This window comes from Eulemur rufifrons, chromosome 17, assembly GCF_041146395.1.
Source record: "Eulemur rufifrons isolate Redbay chromosome 17, OSU_ERuf_1, whole genome shotgun sequence".
Classification (NCBI taxonomy): Eukaryota; Metazoa; Chordata; class Mammalia; order Primates; family Lemuridae; genus Eulemur; species Eulemur rufifrons.
Window position 1 is genome coordinate 79,378,500 of NC_090999.1, and position 18,022 is coordinate 79,396,521.

At 33.4% G+C, this 18,022-nt stretch overlaps 1 protein-coding gene across 26 annotated transcripts in view; it reads left to right on the forward strand.

Moving 5' to 3' along the window:
• Window positions 1–18,022, forward strand: part of APC (APC regulator of WNT signaling pathway) — a 121,769-nt gene that overhangs the window by 48,439 nt on the left and 55,308 nt on the right. For all 26 annotated transcript variants that reach the window (XM_069492452.1, XM_069492456.1, XM_069492467.1 and 23 more), the window contains 4 exons: window positions 3,231–3,315; window positions 4,631–4,832; window positions 11,081–11,189; window positions 14,176–14,289. In XM_069492452.1, coding sequence (XP_069348553.1) covers window positions 3,231–3,315; window positions 4,631–4,832; window positions 11,081–11,189; window positions 14,176–14,289 — 510 coding nt within the window. The remainder of the gene's footprint in view (window positions 1–3,230; window positions 3,316–4,630; window positions 4,833–11,080; window positions 11,190–14,175; window positions 14,290–18,022) is intronic.

Genomic DNA, 18,022 nt, shown 5'->3' on the forward strand with positions numbered 1-18,022 from the left:
TCTTCCTCAAGACATTTGCCAGAGTTTGAACTTTGTGGAGCAGGAGATTAAAGATCTGAGCCCACACCCTCAAAGAGACAGAACTTCTAAGTCTAAGAAGATAAATGCCACCTTAGAATAAGGCTGAGCTGGAAAAGCAAAGTGAAATATCCACTTTCCTATAATGCTTAGGAGACTTACTGGAGGAAAACCTACCTACTATATCAAATACGGCTGGTTTTCCATTCAAGACAAATGTCAGATTTTGAAGCTGTGTAGGGGAAGAAGGTAAGGGCTGAAGAGATGGAGACGTTTCATATTTTTTATTTAAATATAGAGACATACTCAAGTAAAGGGAAAAACCAAATTAGATGTGAACTTGAAACTGCAACTAAGTCCCAACCCATTTTCAATTCCTGATTGGATAGAGGAGATCTACTCTGTGGAAAGGGCAAACTCGAAAGGCAAATATGATCCGTCAACTTAAGTCTCTCTTGTTCTTGTATACATGATTAGCATAAAGTCAAAAGTTATAAGAAATGCAAAGAAACAAGAAAATTACGTGAGAGAACAAATAGAAGCAAACTGAGAGATGATTCAGATGTTGGAGTCAGTAGCCAAAGATTTTAACTTAAGCATTATAAATGTCTTAGAAAAAGAAAAATGGAGAAAAGATGGAAAATTTTGACAGATAATTGGAATCTACAATAAAGAATCAAATAGATATTCTGGAACTGAAAAATACTTTCAGTACTAACTTATTGGATGGGCTTGACAGCAGTTTGAACACAGAATTAGTAAACTAATGAGAAGATAAAATTAGTAGAAGACAGAATTATTGAACTTGAAAAAAGGCCAGTAGAGAATATTCAAAGTGAAACAGGAAAAAAATGGAAACAAAAAACAGTATGTGAGAGTTAATGAGGGACTCAGGCAAATGTAATTGAAGTCTCAGCGGGGAGAGAATGGAGCAAAAACAATATTTGAAAAGATAGTGTCTGAGAATTAATACAAGTTGGTATAAAGTTATTAAGACAATGTGGTAATTAGACTAGACTAATAGACTAACAGAAATAGAGTTCAGAAGAATGCCTACACATATATGGTCACTTGATTTAAGACGAAGGCAATCTTGCAAATCAGTGGGAAAATGTGGTCTTTTAAATAAATGGTGCAGGGGGGGCAATTGGATATTTGTATGAAAAAAAAGAACCTGGAGCCCTAGCTCATGTCATATGCAATACTCAATTTAGGATGATTATCTTGATTAATAAATGGTAATTATAAGATGGATTATAGACCTAAATGTAAAAGGAATGTAACAAAGCACTAACCACAGAAGGGAAAAAAATTGATAAATTAGACTTTACTAAGAACTAAGAACTTTTGTTCATCAAAAGACTCCAGTATGCTTCTAGAAGAAAACAACAGATGATAATATCTTTGTGACCTTGGTGTAGGTGGAATTTAAGACACTGAAAGGACTAAGCAAAAGAGAAAAATATTTATAAAATGGACTTCACCAAAATTTAAAACCTGTGTTTTTCAGAAGACTTCATTTAGAAAATGAAAGCCATAAAGGAGAAAACATTTGTAACACAGACATCTGACAAAAGACTCGGTTTAGATCTAATATTATAAAGAATTTCTACAAACCAGTGATAAGAAGACAATCCAGTTTTTAAAATATGGCCCAAAGACTTGAAAAGACAATTCAGAAAAGAAGATTAATGGCCAATAAACATGTGAAAAGAGATTCAACCTTGTTTGTCATCAGAGAAATGAAAGACTATTTCACTCCTACTCAAATGACTAAAATTTAAAAGACCGATTACACCAAATATGGAGCATTGGAACACTCAGATATTGCTGGCAGGAGTTTAAAAACACACACAAACACACACACACACACACACTTTGGCAGTTTCTTTTGAATTCTATGACTCAGCATTTGAACTCCCAGAAATGTACTAAGGAGAAGTTACAGCATGTGTCCACTAAAAGATATATGTAAGAATGTTCATAGTGGCATACTACATAATGGCTTCCAAATAGTAACAACCCATTAAGAAGAGAAAGTAAAAATAAATTGAGGTATATTTATACAGTAAACTACTACATATTACACAACATTAAAAAATAATGAACTGATAGATGCAACAGCATGGATGAATTTCACAGATATTATGTTGAGAAAAAATGTGAGATACAAAAGATTATATACTCTATGGTTCTATTCATACAAAGTTCAAGAACATGACAAACTCTTCTGATAAAGAAGTCAGAATAGTGGTTACCTCTGGGGTAACCACTTTAAACGTTAGATCCTAAGGTCATAGGCTATTTATTGTTTATAACTTAGGGACTCTGTTTTTAATCTTTGCAGTGTCACTGTCAAGGTAAATCAGTGAAGTTATGTTTGTTGCATTCACTCACTTTTTGACAGATTTTCCTTTCATTGCATTTATGAATCACTTTTCATATAGGGGAACATGACTATTAATTACAAGGTTGTCTTGCATTTGGAAAACATAATTGGTCAAACATGGTACTATGCTGGGAGCTAAAATGGAATGCGTCAGTATATGGAAAATAATATAAATTGTTATTAAAGAACATGCAGCAAAAGCCAAAGTTCACAAACACAAGGATAGAAAAACTGGTAGAAAATGAAAATTTCCAACATTCTTTGAGAAAAAATTATCAAGAAAAGATTTACATGGGAAGAAGAAGAATGGCGTCAAAAGTCAGAAGGTAGTGAGCATACAGGCATTTGAATATCTGCTAAATATAAATCAGTATGCTAATATATTAAATGTGATATATAAAAGCTTCAATATTAAGTTGTTTAAGAGACATGGATTCTAAACACCTAACTAGCTTTGGTGCCTTGGGCAAGTCCCTGGGTCTCAGTTGGTTTATCTGAAACATGGGAATAATTTGCCTTGTGTTTTCCTAAAGTTAGAAGTAATAAATGTATCTTAAGTGTGCTGTATAGTTATCTTGAACAGAAACACCCTATAGTCGCCATTGTCACGAACTATCACTACTATTATTATTGGGGTATGATTTATTATTCATAACGAATAATAGGAAATATATGTAAAGTTCTTCACAGCTTACGACATGTTTTCAAAGTAATCTAAAAGGACCTTTTTCCTCAGCATACCTAAATGCCAAGAAACACAGAATCATGTCTTGAAATTATTTAGAATTTCATTATGTTAATATTTTGTGTTCTTTTTTTACAGGAAGTACTTAAACAGCTACAAGGAAGTATTGAAGATGAAGCTATGGCTTCCTCTGGACAGATTGACTTATTAGAGCGTCTTAAAGGTAGATTTTTAAAAAGTGTTTTAAAATAACTTTTTAAGCACAAATTGTCAACTTTAGGTGTGTAGATCCAAGGACAGCTTTTCTTGATTTGGATGTTATCAGTTTTCTTGGTATATCAGCATTATTCATCAGAATGTAATTGTTGAAGTACAAATATATAAAAAAGTCTATTTGCTCGTCAATTATTCAGTTAAACATTTAGCAGGCTTTGAATAAACTATTTTAGATCCCTTCCTTGATAATTTTCAGCTCTTTTTAAAGCTCATTGCTATTCTGCCAGTCCTTAAATAGGACTTTAGTATGCTGTATGCCACAGACTGAAGCCCACTGTCTCATTTGAAAAAGTATTATCTTCATCAAGGATAGAAATGCTTTATCTTATCACATATATAAGCTAATTATAAGCCATTTTTAGAATAATTTTTGAAATATTTTCAAACATGTATTTTTTTAAATTCCTTTGATATAATACCAAACAAATCCTCCAAAAATGACCAATTTTTACTTCTCTATGCAAGCAAAAAATAAATTCAGTACTTTTTGTTTAGTGTTTGAAATACACAGCAATTGGTAAAAATATCACAATTACATTGTAGAAGTCTAATTCTTACCCTTTCTTAATAGATGTTAAGAGGCAGAGGAAAATAAATTTGCTGTAGAAATATGTTCGTTCTAAATTCAGAGTGAACATCTCGGAACTATCTTCTTTAAGCCCTCTTTAGGGTATTTATGCATATACCCCACCTATGGCCATCTAATTTAAATTTAAAAAAAGACAAAGAGACTTTTGGTCTTTAGGTAAGAGTTCCTCCAGTTCCTGAGGAGATGGGATATAGATTTATCCCCTGAGAAACTGTGAAACAATTTAAGTTCTGTGCTAGAATAGATCAGATTGATTCATTGAATCAGCAAATAGTTGTTGGGTGCCTCTTAGCAGAATTTTAAAAGAATGTCTTTCTCATTTTGTTGCTTGAAAATTCCACTGTCAGAACAGGGAACATGCTTAATAATAATTGAAGCTAGGCAGAGAAATTACTTTTGAGTTCCAAAATATTATCTAGAGGAAATCTAAGGAAGGACATTCCGTCTAATTTTCCTTTAATAACATACATACTCCTACTTTCCCCCTACCCAAGTGTACTTTGCAGGGAAAGTTTAGCCATTCTGATTCTAAATATTTTTTTATTTAGTCATACATATTTGTGGCTAAACTGTAAATGCAAGATTTCACTTTTAAAACTATATAATAGAATACAAAATATTTTAGACCACTTAAAGCTATTGTTATATAAAAACTTGTCTCTATTTTATTTAGAACTCAATTTAGATAGCAGTAACTTCCCTGGAGTGAAACTACGGTCAAAAATGTCCCTCCGATCTTACGGAAGCCGGGAAGGATCTGTATCAAGTCGTTCAGGAGAGTGCAGTCCTGTTCCAATGGGTTCATTTCCAAGAAGAGGGTTTGTAAATGGAAGCAGAGAAAGTACTGGATATTTAGAAGAACTTGAGAAAGAGAGGTAACTTGTATTCATTATATAGTAAACATTGACTTTTACACTCCAGTTTGTTATTGTTATTTTGTAGTATATGATATAAATTATGAATTTATGGTAGGTGAGAGCTAATATTTGCAGAGAATTTTTTAACTCAAAGATAGCATATTACTGATTCCACTTTTATTAAATCTAAAAATGAAGACGAGGCAGTTTCTTGGAATTCTGAGACTTCTACTTTGTCACTTAGATACTTTGAATACTCTGTATATTGAGTAATAAACATGATCATAACATTTATATCTGGTTAAAATATGTAACTGATTTCTAAGTGAACTTCTGGTTATTTTTTGAACTATATTCTTTTACTTCTAGATCCAATATAAGATGACTCTTTCCATTATGAAAGGCCTACTACAAGTGGCCACAAATGAAACATTGTTTAATATATGTTTCAATGTCTAAAAAGTCATTGCCTGACATATGGAATGAGTTCTGGTTCCCCATAGCTAGTGTATTAATTTTTCTCTTTCTGAAGTTAAAATTATCTCACTACAGATATCAGAATATAGATCATTATCAAGACTTCACTGTTTTATATCCCCTGAAAGATTCCTTAATGCACATATGATACCTTATTACTTTAACATTCCTAAAAGTTCTATTATAATTCAAGAAATGGCAGAATATATAAATATTACATATTAGCTCTGTGACACTGATCAAGTCATTAAATTTTGTGTCATTTTCTTTTGTAAAATCAAGATATGTTTCCCTCCTTTGCAGAGTTGTTTTTGTGAAAATTGAATATTAATGTATAGGAAATGCCCAGCATATCTCACTGAGTGGCAAAAGACCTTTTATTACTTTCTCTCTGGTTTTAGGTGTGCCCATCTATAAGAATAGGGGTAGTCGTCTGGACCAGAAGTGATGTTAAGCTTTCTTCATTTCTTAAATTTACATGAGTCTCTGTTTTATACATTCAACCTGGACTGTTGAAACACTATCCTAAAAAATGAGGAGTGTGCAAGGGTCCTTGATCTTCCATCTCCTTGTCCCCTTTGAGCTCTGTTAAGAGGCAAAGGGCATGTGAGCATACCAGCTTCCGTAGGAACTTACTTTGCTTCCTGTAGGTAAAATCCTGATTTTATTAGCACAGAGAGAGAGTTTTAGAGAAAGATTAATTTTTGAAGTAGATATTACCACAAATACTAGTAAGCCTAATAAATGCAGCTGTAAGTAGTAAGGAATACTTGTAATACAAATATTCTTTTCTGTCTTGACGTTATTTATTTCTTACAAGTCTTCCAAAGTTCTTTGAATTTAAATCCATGAAAAGCTTGTTTCTCTTTCCAAAGATTTAAAGGCAATGATCTTAATATGTTTTATTTATTATGTACCACTCTAAATAACTTTAAACTAATAGTCTGACTTTTAACTCCAAATGGAAAATACTTTTCTCCCTAAAATATTTAAAGGTACTTTATCTCTCTAATGTTAATGTAGAAAAGATGTCTTCTTTTGTTTTTCTTCCCAGAATATGGCCCAATCTCTAATTCAGACATTATTACACACTACAAAAAGTTGTTTTATGTGGAAAAAAAGAGGTATCGGCATGGCATTATTCAAAGGTTCTCAACCCTATCTAATCATTAGCATCATAATGATGCTTTAAAAAGCATCATAATGAGCAGCATCAATATTCGATTTTATCCTTTCCTATCGCCTGTCTTGTTTCCCATAAGATAGATAGTTCCATAACTCTAAATTATATGTTTATATTGCTAGGTCTTGACTTACTTTGGACATGACTTATTGACTTACCATGTTGAAAGATAAAGATTTGTTAAATTCCTTGAATTATCCACTCAGTTTTAAATTCTCTACCAGTTTTTTGGTACAGAGAATTTGTACACATAAGCAAACATATATATTCTTGTATTTGTCACTTTTGTAAATTTAAGTAGCATTTATTTCTTGTTCTATCTTGTGACTGACCCTGTCTTTGAAACCCCACTGTATTAAATTGTGGGAACTGTGTATTTACTTTGATTTTGTTGAGACTAATAATGGTTACATTGTACTGTATATTATTTGAATCTTCATATTTTTTCTGTAATTATAGATGTTGAAATCAAATAAGTGTTTGTGTTATGGCTCTGTACTTGTTTGTCACAGTGGAGTCAGTAGTATACCAAAATTAATTTTTCCTCCTTATTGATAATGTATCATGCCCTCTGTGCTGCTTGAAGGAAGATGATTCTCTTTGGACTATATCTTTCTTGTATAGCACTTCGTTTTTTCTTGAGTTTCCGATTGCTTTTCTTTTATGTTGTTGGAAGCAGAAACTTGTGCCTTTACCATAATACTAGAATCTTCTAGTTCATTTTCATAAAGAAATTTTTATTGGAGCCCATTAAATTGTCTGTTCTAATTTGGACCATTTGCTATCCAAGCCTGCCATAAAGCTGTCATGCTGGAATTTCTTGTCATTACACTTCCCATTTAGTTCTGATACATCTTGTGTTTCCTTGGTTCTTAGTATGTTAGAGGGAGATAAATTGAGTCCTTGCTTATGTGACAGTATCTTTATTTTACTGTGACACTTGATGATAGTTTGAATGGTCTAGGTTCAAACTCATTTTTCTTCATTATCAAGATTGCTGATGAGAAGTTTGATGCCAATCTGATTCATATTCCTTTGTAGGTGACCATTTTTCCTCTGTTGAAGCCTTTGAATATCTTGTTACACATACTTTCTTCGTTCATCATTCTAGATATTTGTGTCTTTTTGATCTGGAAATTTGTTTTCTTCAGCATTTTTCTATTGTTACTTATTTAGTGATTTTCTCCCATCTACTTTTTCTGTTCTTTCTTTCTAGACCTTTCTTAACTGTCTCTTTTATTCTCATTTTCTGTATTCCCCAAGATGAGTGCTAGAAGGTGGTTAAGTCAGGACTTAAACCCAGGTTGTAACGTTTTTGGACCTCAGTTTTCCAGTCTGTAAATTGAGTATAAGAATAACTACCTCAGAGGATGTTGTGAGGAATAGATCTTTTTTTTAAAGTTCTTAGTGCTATGCCAAGTACATAGAGCATTCAGTAAATGTTAGCTATTGTCATTGTCATGTTAACTATTAATTTATTTAAAAAATGTTTATTGAGTGCCTAATACACATGTGCCACATTGTCCTAGGTGACCCTGAGTTAGCTAGAGGACCAAGAAGACATGAGATTTACATGAGAGAGCATTTTTAATGAAGACTGTTGGCAATCACAAAATAGGCCTTTAGTATACTAAACCCTAAAGACCCTGCCTGTTCTTGGTCTAGTCCTAGTTTCACTTCTGAACCTTAAGAACTGTTGTGTGAGTCACAAGATTAACTACTGTCATTTAACCACTTGTTATTTTGACTCAAGACACTGTAACCTTAGCTTTTAGAGCATTTTACCAGAGCATTTTACCACAGATTAATCTTAAATTTGATAGTAACTTCTTATCCTTAGTATCCCTAACCTCCCCTTCACTTTACACTGCCACTGACTTGTCAATTTAAGCAGCTTTTATTTCATAAGCCCATTTATTGGAAAATAATTAGAAGAAATAGTAGCATCACCATCTATTCCACTATTTTCCCTACCTTGGATCTGGTAGGTTCTTGTAGGTTCTTATGAGGGAAAGCTAAAAAATAGAATCAGATCTCGTCTTTATGCTAGTTGTACCACCCAGCTGTGAAAGGGGTTCGGGCTTTCTACAGTGCTTTTTCTTGCTCCTTTTGTCAGAAATGGGAGGGTGGGAGCAGCTTCTCATTGGTTTGCATTCCTCCAAAGTTCTGCATCACAGGCTGGGACTCTTCCTTCCTGTGTAGTCCCCCACTGTTGAGGTTGCCACATCAAGAGTGAAGGCTTATTCTTACTTTTAAAATTGCTTCTCAGTAAAGGATAGGAAATTTTAGCAAAAACAGAATCTTTCACATAATCACATTCATACTCACTACTAAAAATCGGTTTGATTATGTTTTCCCAAGAAAAAAAGTTCTGTTTGATTATATTTCCCAAGAAATGGAATCAATAAATTTATAATTTAATATAATATAACCAAGAAATTATATTTCCCAAGAAATATAATCAAACAGAACTTTTAAAGTAATAATAATATCAGAGTGGGCAACATCTCTCTATGTATGACCAAACTCTAGAAGCCATAATAGAAAACATCTATAAATCTAACTTCCTTAAAAATGAAAATTTTCTACATGGCAAAAACATTACAGTTGATCCTTGAACATGGGGATTAGGGCCACCAATACTCCTATGCAGTTGAAAAATCCATGTATAACTTTTGACTCCCTAAAAACTTAAATAATAATAGCCTATTGTTGACCAGAAGCCTTGCCAATAACATAAACAGTCAGTTAACACATATTTTGCATGTTATATGTATTATATACTGTATTCTTAATATTAAGTAAGTTAGAGGAAAAATGTTATTTAAAAAATCATAAGAGAATATATATTTACTATTCATTAAGTGGAAGTGAATCATCATAATAGTCTTCATCCTTATTATCTTCATGTTGAATAGGCTGAGAAGGAGGTAGAAGAGGAGGAGTTGGTCTTGCTGTCTCCAGGGTGGCGGAGACAGAAGAAAATCTGCATATTAGCGGACCCATGCAATTCAAACCCATGTTGTTCAGGGGTAGACTGTATCAACAAAGTTAAAAGACAAATGATAAACTGAGAAAATACATATGCAACCCAATAACTGGCAAAGTGTTACCATTGTTAATATAGAAGAGGTCCTATAAATGAGTAAGAAAAAGTTACAGAAAAGGAAATATAAATAATTTTTAGACTTGAAGAAATGCTTAACCACATATTAAGAGAGATCAAATAAAAACTAGTGACATACTGTTTTTTTCTCAAAAAGAAAAACCCTAAATGTGCAAAAATTAAAATTAAAAAGGTAGATTAAATATTTGCATTGGCAAAGGTAGTAGCATAAATTGGAATACTATCTATCAAGCTCAGTAAGTTAAAAATTCATATACCTTAGGAATTTATGTTGTACAAATGCTTGCACATGTGTGAAACGAGGTATATATAAGGATATTCAATGCAGCATTGTTTATATTAATAATAACAAAAGATTAGAAAGGCCCCTAATGCCCATCAACGAAGAACTGGTTATAGTGTATTCCTACATGGATTCATGAATACTGTGAAATATGCAGCTAGCAAAAAATACCTAGTATAGGGTGAACATCCCAAATCTGAAAATCTGAAATCCAAAATTCTCCAAAATCTGAAACTTTTTGAGTGACAGTATGATGCTCAAAGGAAATGCTAATTGGAGCACTTCAGATTTTGGATTTTTGAATTTAGGATGCTCAACTGGTAAGTGTAATGCAAATATTCCAAATTCAAAAACACTTCTGGTACCTAGCATTTTTTGGCTAAGGGATATACAATTTATACCTCTTCATGTTCTGATATGGAATGATCCCCAAGGTAGATTTTTAAGTGAAAAAAAGTTATAAGACAACATGTACTATAATCCCATTCTACCATTTATGTTTAAGATGTACACATAAGTGTGCACATATACCCTTGCATTTTTATAGACCATCTCTGGAAATATATATAAGAAAATTATAACAGTGAAGGAGGTAGACCATATACTTTTTTGTACCTATTGACTTTTATCGCAGTAACATTCTTATTGTTTGTTTATAATGATCAGGTATACAGTGTATACAGGTATACAGTTTCTTGCTATAGATTGCTATTGAGGACACTACCAATTGGGTTATTTTGGCTGCTGAGAAGCTAAAAGCCACATCTGTGTCCAAAGTAGAAGCTTCCTATACTCTAGGTTTGTTTTCTGGCATATTTCCTGCTTTTCTTAACTCCTTCATTATACTTTTTATTCTTGTACTAATTTTGGGTTTTCTTATATCTGTACCCTTTGCCTATCATCATATTCTTAGGTTGTAAATAAATATGAAGAAAGCCTTTGGTTGAAATGTAAGTATTCTAGTAAGGATGATTACCAACATATTTAGGAAAAAAAGCTTAAACATCTTTTTAATATTCAAATTTTAATGATTATAGTATTCTAAGTCCTACCTTCAAAAGTCCAAATCAACATAAGTTTTTCATTAGTTTGTTATTAATACTTTAAGCAGAGAACTTTACAATAACATCTGGTAAGGATTGCTCTTCTGCAGTCTATATTAGCATTGTTTAAACTTACCTTTTTTTAAAAAATAGATCATTGCTTCTTGCTGATCTTGACAAAGAAGAAAAGGAAAAAGACTGGTATTATGCTCAACTTCAGAATCTCACTAAAAGAATAGATAGTCTTCCTTTAACTGAAAATGTAAGTAACTTGGCAGTACAACTTATTTTAGACTTTAGTAACTTGATCTTTAAAAATATCTAGGTTATCCATTAAAAATTCAGGATAACTGAATTTATAGTTATTTGTAAACTATAGTATGTTTCAATGAATTTTTGTTTATAAAAGTGATAAAAACTTCATTACGCTTGAATAGATGTTTATTTTAAGTTCCTAGTTGAGAAAATCTATCAAACTTTGATCCTAAAGGACCTCAGGGCTCAACTAGGCATCAAGCTTTTTAATTCTGTGTATTGAATTGCTACACATACTCTGTAGAAATATTTATCACCATCTGCCTGTTTTTTTGTACTGTATTACAGGAATCATGCCAGGTAGTTTTTGCAATAAAAATATCTTTGAAGATTCCGGGTATAAATGGCAACAGCTGTAGGCATGGATCTTAGTATTTTTGAAAGTGCTAAAGTTTGTTTTGCAAATGTAATGAAAATTTAATCCTGTCAGCCTCTCTTTCTCCACCCAACCTCTCCATGTCAATTATTTTATTCATGGGATGGCACATAAAAGAACATTTCTGAAATACATTAATAATCTCAGACAAGACTGTGTATTTCAACTGTTGTCCATAAATATTTCATATGACTTTTAAAAAGAAAAAAGTAGGCTAATTAAAATATTACTTGCTCGCTTTCTTAGATTTTTCATTTTCTAATAGCACTTTTGAGAGAACATAATAGATGATAGGTAAAAGTTGAAAGAGGGAAAACCTTTTCCAAAACATGTAGTTAGCCAGATTTCCTGAGTGGGCATTGGCTAGAACTAGAAGCTTAGGTACTCACTCTCCTAGAATAATCATCCAGGGTTTTGAGAGGAAGAGAAAGGAGGATCCCTCTTTCTGACAGTGTCCTTAAAATCATCCTGGGAATTAAGGAGACACAAATTGTGAAAGAACAGTTATTGGAGAATTGTTAGCAGATGAGGATTAGGAATTTAGAAGAATTTGGCAGAATTTTAACTTTTATAAAGAAAAATACCAAAGCAGTTTTGCTCATCATTAACTTTGGTAATCAAAAATCCAAAGTCCAGCTGTCTGCCTATAATCAGGTTCAGAAAAGGACTTAGACATATAGGACAACTCAGGAGCAGTTAATTGGTTACAGTCTGAGACAAAGGTCAGCTGTCAGATAAGTTAATTATTCCCTGTTAATTTATTAAATAATCACATTTATTTAATAGGATATATAAACTATTGTTATGGACCATTGGCAACATTAGCACATCTAAACTGCTTGTATTTTATAACAACTATTTAATTTCACAAATTTTGCTTTTATTTTTGAGACAGAGTCTTGCTCTGTTGCCTGGGCTAGAATGCCGTGGCATCAGGCTAGCTCACAGCAACCTCAAACTCCTGGGCTCAAGCAATCCTTTTGCCTCAGTCTCCCAAGTAGCTGGGGCTACAGGCATGCACCACCATGCCCGGCTAATTTTTATATATATATATACATATGTGTGTGTATATATATATGTATATATATATATTTTTTTAGTTATCCAGCTAATTTCTTTCTATTTTTTATAATAGAGACAGGGTCTCACTCTTGCTCAGGCTGGTCTTGAACTCCTGACCTTGAGCAATCTTCCCGCCTCGGCCTCCCAGAGTGCTGGGATTATAGGCATGAGCCACCATGCCCGGCCACAAATTTTGCTTTTATATTGGGAAACCAAGTTAATGAACACTTTCTTATGGACGTACTTACCTGTATATCAAGATATTAGACATTACTTCAAACATCAGATCTAAACCACATTATTATAACACATTGTGTCATGTTCAACTTTTTTTTTTGCAGGGGGTGGGTTGGGAAGTGGAGGACTAATGAATGGAGTTACAACTGGCTCAGTGGGAATAAGAAACAGCATATAGACTATTTCAAATGTATCACAACCCATAATTTGAACATGCCCAAGGAACTACATCCTGCATATGAATGTCATCTGTATGTTGCAAGGGGAAAGGGTGAGAACTACTCTAATTTAAAATTCACAGTGCAGTTTGGAGTTCTTGGACCAGAATGGACCAGAATGCTGTCCTGAGTCAGACATCGTCATATGCAGTTTTCTGTGGGCGCATAGCATGAAAAATCTGTAGCACTTCTTCATTTCCTTCGTGGCCCATTATAAATCTGTTACCTATCATTTTATCTAATCATATTTTTAGCCTTTTATTACTTCTTGGGGCATGTATTTATAAGTTTCATTACCTTATCCTTTTCATCCTTTGTATGCCCGGCAGTTATCACAGTGCCTGGAATGTTTAGTGGAATTTCTAGTGGAGGGTTAACAAATTTTTAGATAAGTTAACACCCACTCTGTGAAGAAGTACTTGTTTTTATTTGTTTCAGCTTTGCTTCACTTTTGGATTTTTACCATCCTGTGTTGACTTTGTCTGCTATATTTATGATTATCTATATTACATATGGGCTTTTTCTTATCCCATTTTCTTCATTTTACAAATGGAAAATTCTCTCTGTTTAGTCTCTGTGTATATGGTAATCCTTACCTTAAATTGAGGTGTATATAAACTTAAGAACGATGGACCTGTTTCTTGATTTTTCTGTGTTGTCCACATTAATATGCTAGTTTTTAATAATTAAAATTAGTGCCTCTTCAGTGCAGAAGAGTCATAAGGGAACTGAAGTTTGCCTCAATCTAACTAAACCAGTTATATATTTTAAATGAAATAGTCCAGTTTAATTACAGCCATTTGTAACTTGGCACAATAATTGTGTTTCAACTCCATTATCATTTCAGAGATCTACACTGAGCCTAGCATCTATAATCAAGCTTCAGGTCTCCTTGGAGTAAAAAATAATTTTCTCATGCACCATGACTTTCTCGTTTGCTTATTTATTATCTTTATTTGTACTTATATGCTCTTTTGCTTTTGTTGATAAACACAACATAAGATAAGATACTAATATTTTTATATTACTTGTGATTTTAGTTTTCCTTACAAACAGATATGACCAGAAGGCAATTGGAATATGAAGCAAGGCAAATCAGAGTTGCAATGGAAGAACAACTAGGTACTTGCCAGGATATGGAAAAACGAGCACAGGTAACTTACTTGTTTTTAAACTGTAAAACAGCATTATCTGGGCAAGAGCTATTAGGAATATAATGAATTTATAGCTCTGTTAACATTGATTAAATTTTGTTATTAACAATATTTATAAGTCTGTCTTTACTTTGTTACTATTTCCGAACAAGAATAAATTACCATGGCTGCTGAGCAACATAACTAATATTCATGTAATTCTGCCTCCACCATATTCATTTCCCCTAGTACTGTTCTATTCTGCCTTGGAATTATAAGGGGGAGAAAGAGTTAGCTTCAGTTCTCCTTTGAGATTTTTACTTCTCATAATCTAAGTATGTGGGGAATGACATTCAGAATATGTCACTGCTCTTCAAGGTGTGCACTAAAAAAAAAAAGCCTCCTTCAAGGATACTAGGAAGGAAAAATAAAGAGAACATTAGCAGGCCAGGTGTGGTGGCTCACGCCAGTATTGCCAGTATTTTGGGAGGCTGAGGCAGGAGGGTGGCTCGAGCCCAGGAGTTGGAGGCTGCAGTGAGCTATGATCACAATACTGCACTCCTGGGCAAAGGAGAGATAAAACAATTGAGAACATTCCCATATTTGTACCATCAACTCATGTCAAGAAAGAATATAAACTAGCTTTGCTGTTTATCAAGTATTTTCATGTATTATTGAAGTTAGTCCTTTTATATTCACACAAGTGTATGACTAACTAATGTTTTTAAACTCTAATGAGGTTTTGCCAGTTGTCTTGTCTGTTTCAAAACAAGCATGTGGAATTTCTTTTTTTTAACTTCTGGGACAAATTGGTAGAAAAACATTTAAAGATTTTCTTTAAGTAAGTAGCAAATAAAAGGAAGGACCAACATTGATATGTGGGGTATGAATACATCTTTTTATTAATATTATATAAAGTTTATTTCATAGTTTTAAAATCACTAATATAGGACATTTTACATTCCCCAAAGTGTAGTCTTTTTTTTTTTTATGTGATACCTTCCTAAATGTAATGTATATTCTGTTTATGTCAAAGTATGGTGGTAAGCTAGAGTGATACTTAAATACCAGTACCATTGTGCATTTCATAGTCCATGCATGTTAATTTCATAATGAGGCTGGGGGCTTAACTAACGTGTATATGTGTGTATGCATGTGTGTGTGTGTGTTAGTTATATTATATTATATATATAAAATATATTCTTTTTTCTTACCTCCCTCTTGCCCCCATTCTGATCAGATAGATTAGTGACTTAAATGCCAAAAGTAAAATTAAGTCTTTCAGAAGAAAGTGTACACATCAATATGTTTCTGATATTGGAGTAGGAAAGAATTTCTTTTTTTTGAGACAGAGTCTCACTCTGTTGCCCGGGCTAGAGTGCCGTGGCGTCAGCCTAGCTCAAAGCAACCTCAAACTCCTGCGCTCAAGCAATCCAACTGCCTCAGCCTCCCGAGTAGCTAGGACTACAGGCATGTGCCACCATGCCCAGCTAATTTTTTTCTATATATTTTTAGTTGTCCAGCTAATTTCTTTCTATTTTTAGTAGAGTTGGGGTCTCATTCTTGCTCAGGCTGGTCTTGAACTCCTGAGCTCAAACAATCCACCCACCTCGGCCTCCCGGAGTGCTAGGATTACAGGCGTGAGCCACCTCGCCCGGCCAGGAAAGAATTTCTTAAACAAGACTTAAAACACTAATTATAAAATGAAAGTCTGATAAATTTTACTGTATTCAAAATAAGAATTTATCTTCATCAGGTACCTTAAAGCAGCGGTCCCCCTACCTTTTTGGCACCAGGGACCAGTTTCATAGAAGACAATTTTCCATGGACTGTGGGTGGGAAAGAGGAGGTGTGGAACTGAGGCGGTGATATGCAGCTCGTTTCCTAACAGGCCATGGACCAGTACTGGGCCACAGCCCAGGGGTGGGGGACCACAGCCTTAAAGAAAGTAAAAAGATAAGTTATAAATTAGGAGAAGATATTTATTACCCTATAAGTAAAAAAGAATTAAAATCAAGAATATAGAATTTATAAAAATATATTCCATTTTACAGTTAGATTTAAATTTGAGAATTTCATGGCATTATTTTAAAATGTAAGGCAGGTTTGTTTGTTTCCAGAAAAACTGAGAAATGTTACTTTAGTATATATGAATTTTCATTTGCAGTGTTCTTCATTTTGGTAGTAAATATTCTAAGGAAATTTTATTCCATATTTTGAGAAACACAAGCATTCTTTTATTCTGGAAATAGCCATGTGAAGGCTAGGGTTAAAGAAATACTGTAAACAAAGTAAAAAGGCAAATAATGGAACTGTTAGTAGCATATATAAGAGTGTTAATATTGCTGCTGTGGAAGGATCACCTACAAATCAATTGAAAACAAGACAATCAAATAGCAGAATAGTCAGAAGATGTGAATAGTGCCATCACAAAATAAGTTCAAGTGGCTAATGAACAGCTGTGAAAAGATGCTTAAATGTCACTAGTCTTCGGGGGAAATGTAATGTTATCAGGCTGGCAAAAACTTTATAATTTGATTGTCAGGGCTATGAAAGGAAGTACGAAGCATTGCTTACCCTGTTTTAAGGATAAATGATACATCTGTGAAAGACAGTTTGGCATTATCTGCCAATATTAAAAAGCCTATACCCTCTGTCCCTGTAATTCTAGAAATACATCCTACAGAAATACTTACTTAGGGCACATGAATGTAAATTCATATTTTATGATACTCACTGAAGCACTCTATATAAGAGATTCTAGAAGAATGCAACTTAATTGTTCATTATTGGTAATTATTAAATAAATTATTAAATCAGTAGTGTATAGCTCTTAAAAAATAAGATACTGGGAATAGTGGAAATACAGTAGCCAGAGCACTCGTTTCCCTCCTAACTCCCTGCTTTGGGTGATTGAACAAGTAAAACAGGAATGGTCCTGGATTCTACGTGAAAGGGGACCAAAAAGTAAGTAAATAAATAAATAAATACACAGGTAGGTAGGTAGAAGGAAGGAAGAATGGTCCTGGAAGGGAGGATATCAGGAGGGCCTGGGGCCATGAGAAAAAATCTGAATTCTTATTTGCAAGAGAAAGGAGTGGATAAGAAGTCTAAATAAAATGAGAATAGAGTGAAAGTTTTTAAAATTAATTATTTATCAGAAGCCAGAACAAACCTTATGTTAAGAAAATAGAGAAATAATGAGATAATCATCATTGCAATCACTGATATGTTTGGGGTGTTTTTTGTCATCACTGTTATTTAACTTTGTTTTGGAGGCTCCACTAATGCAAGTAGAAAAATAAAATGAGTGGTATAAATACTACACTAGAAAGGAAGAAATTAAATATTAGGTTATTAAGTATGAAATGTCCGATTTCCCTAAGTTTGACAGTTGCTATCTCTGACATTTCACTTTGACACTTATTGTTTTATTTTTATTGTGAAGGTACATCCTCAGTCTTTCAAATGCACGTTTTGCTTGTGATTATCTTTCATTTTTTTAGAGCAATTTTTGTGAAATTGTGGATAAATCAAAAATTTGTGCTATCTTTGAACATTGAGTTCCATCTTGAAACCAATGCAATGCATACAGGTCAAAATATCAATGAAGTGTTAGGGAAGGATGTGGCCAGTGAATGCACAGTATGTCAGTGGTTTGAGAAGTTCCTTTCTGGTGATTTTAATCTTGAAAATGAGCCATGTCAGGCCGGGCGTGGTGGCTCACGCCTGTAATCCTAGCACTCTGGGAGGC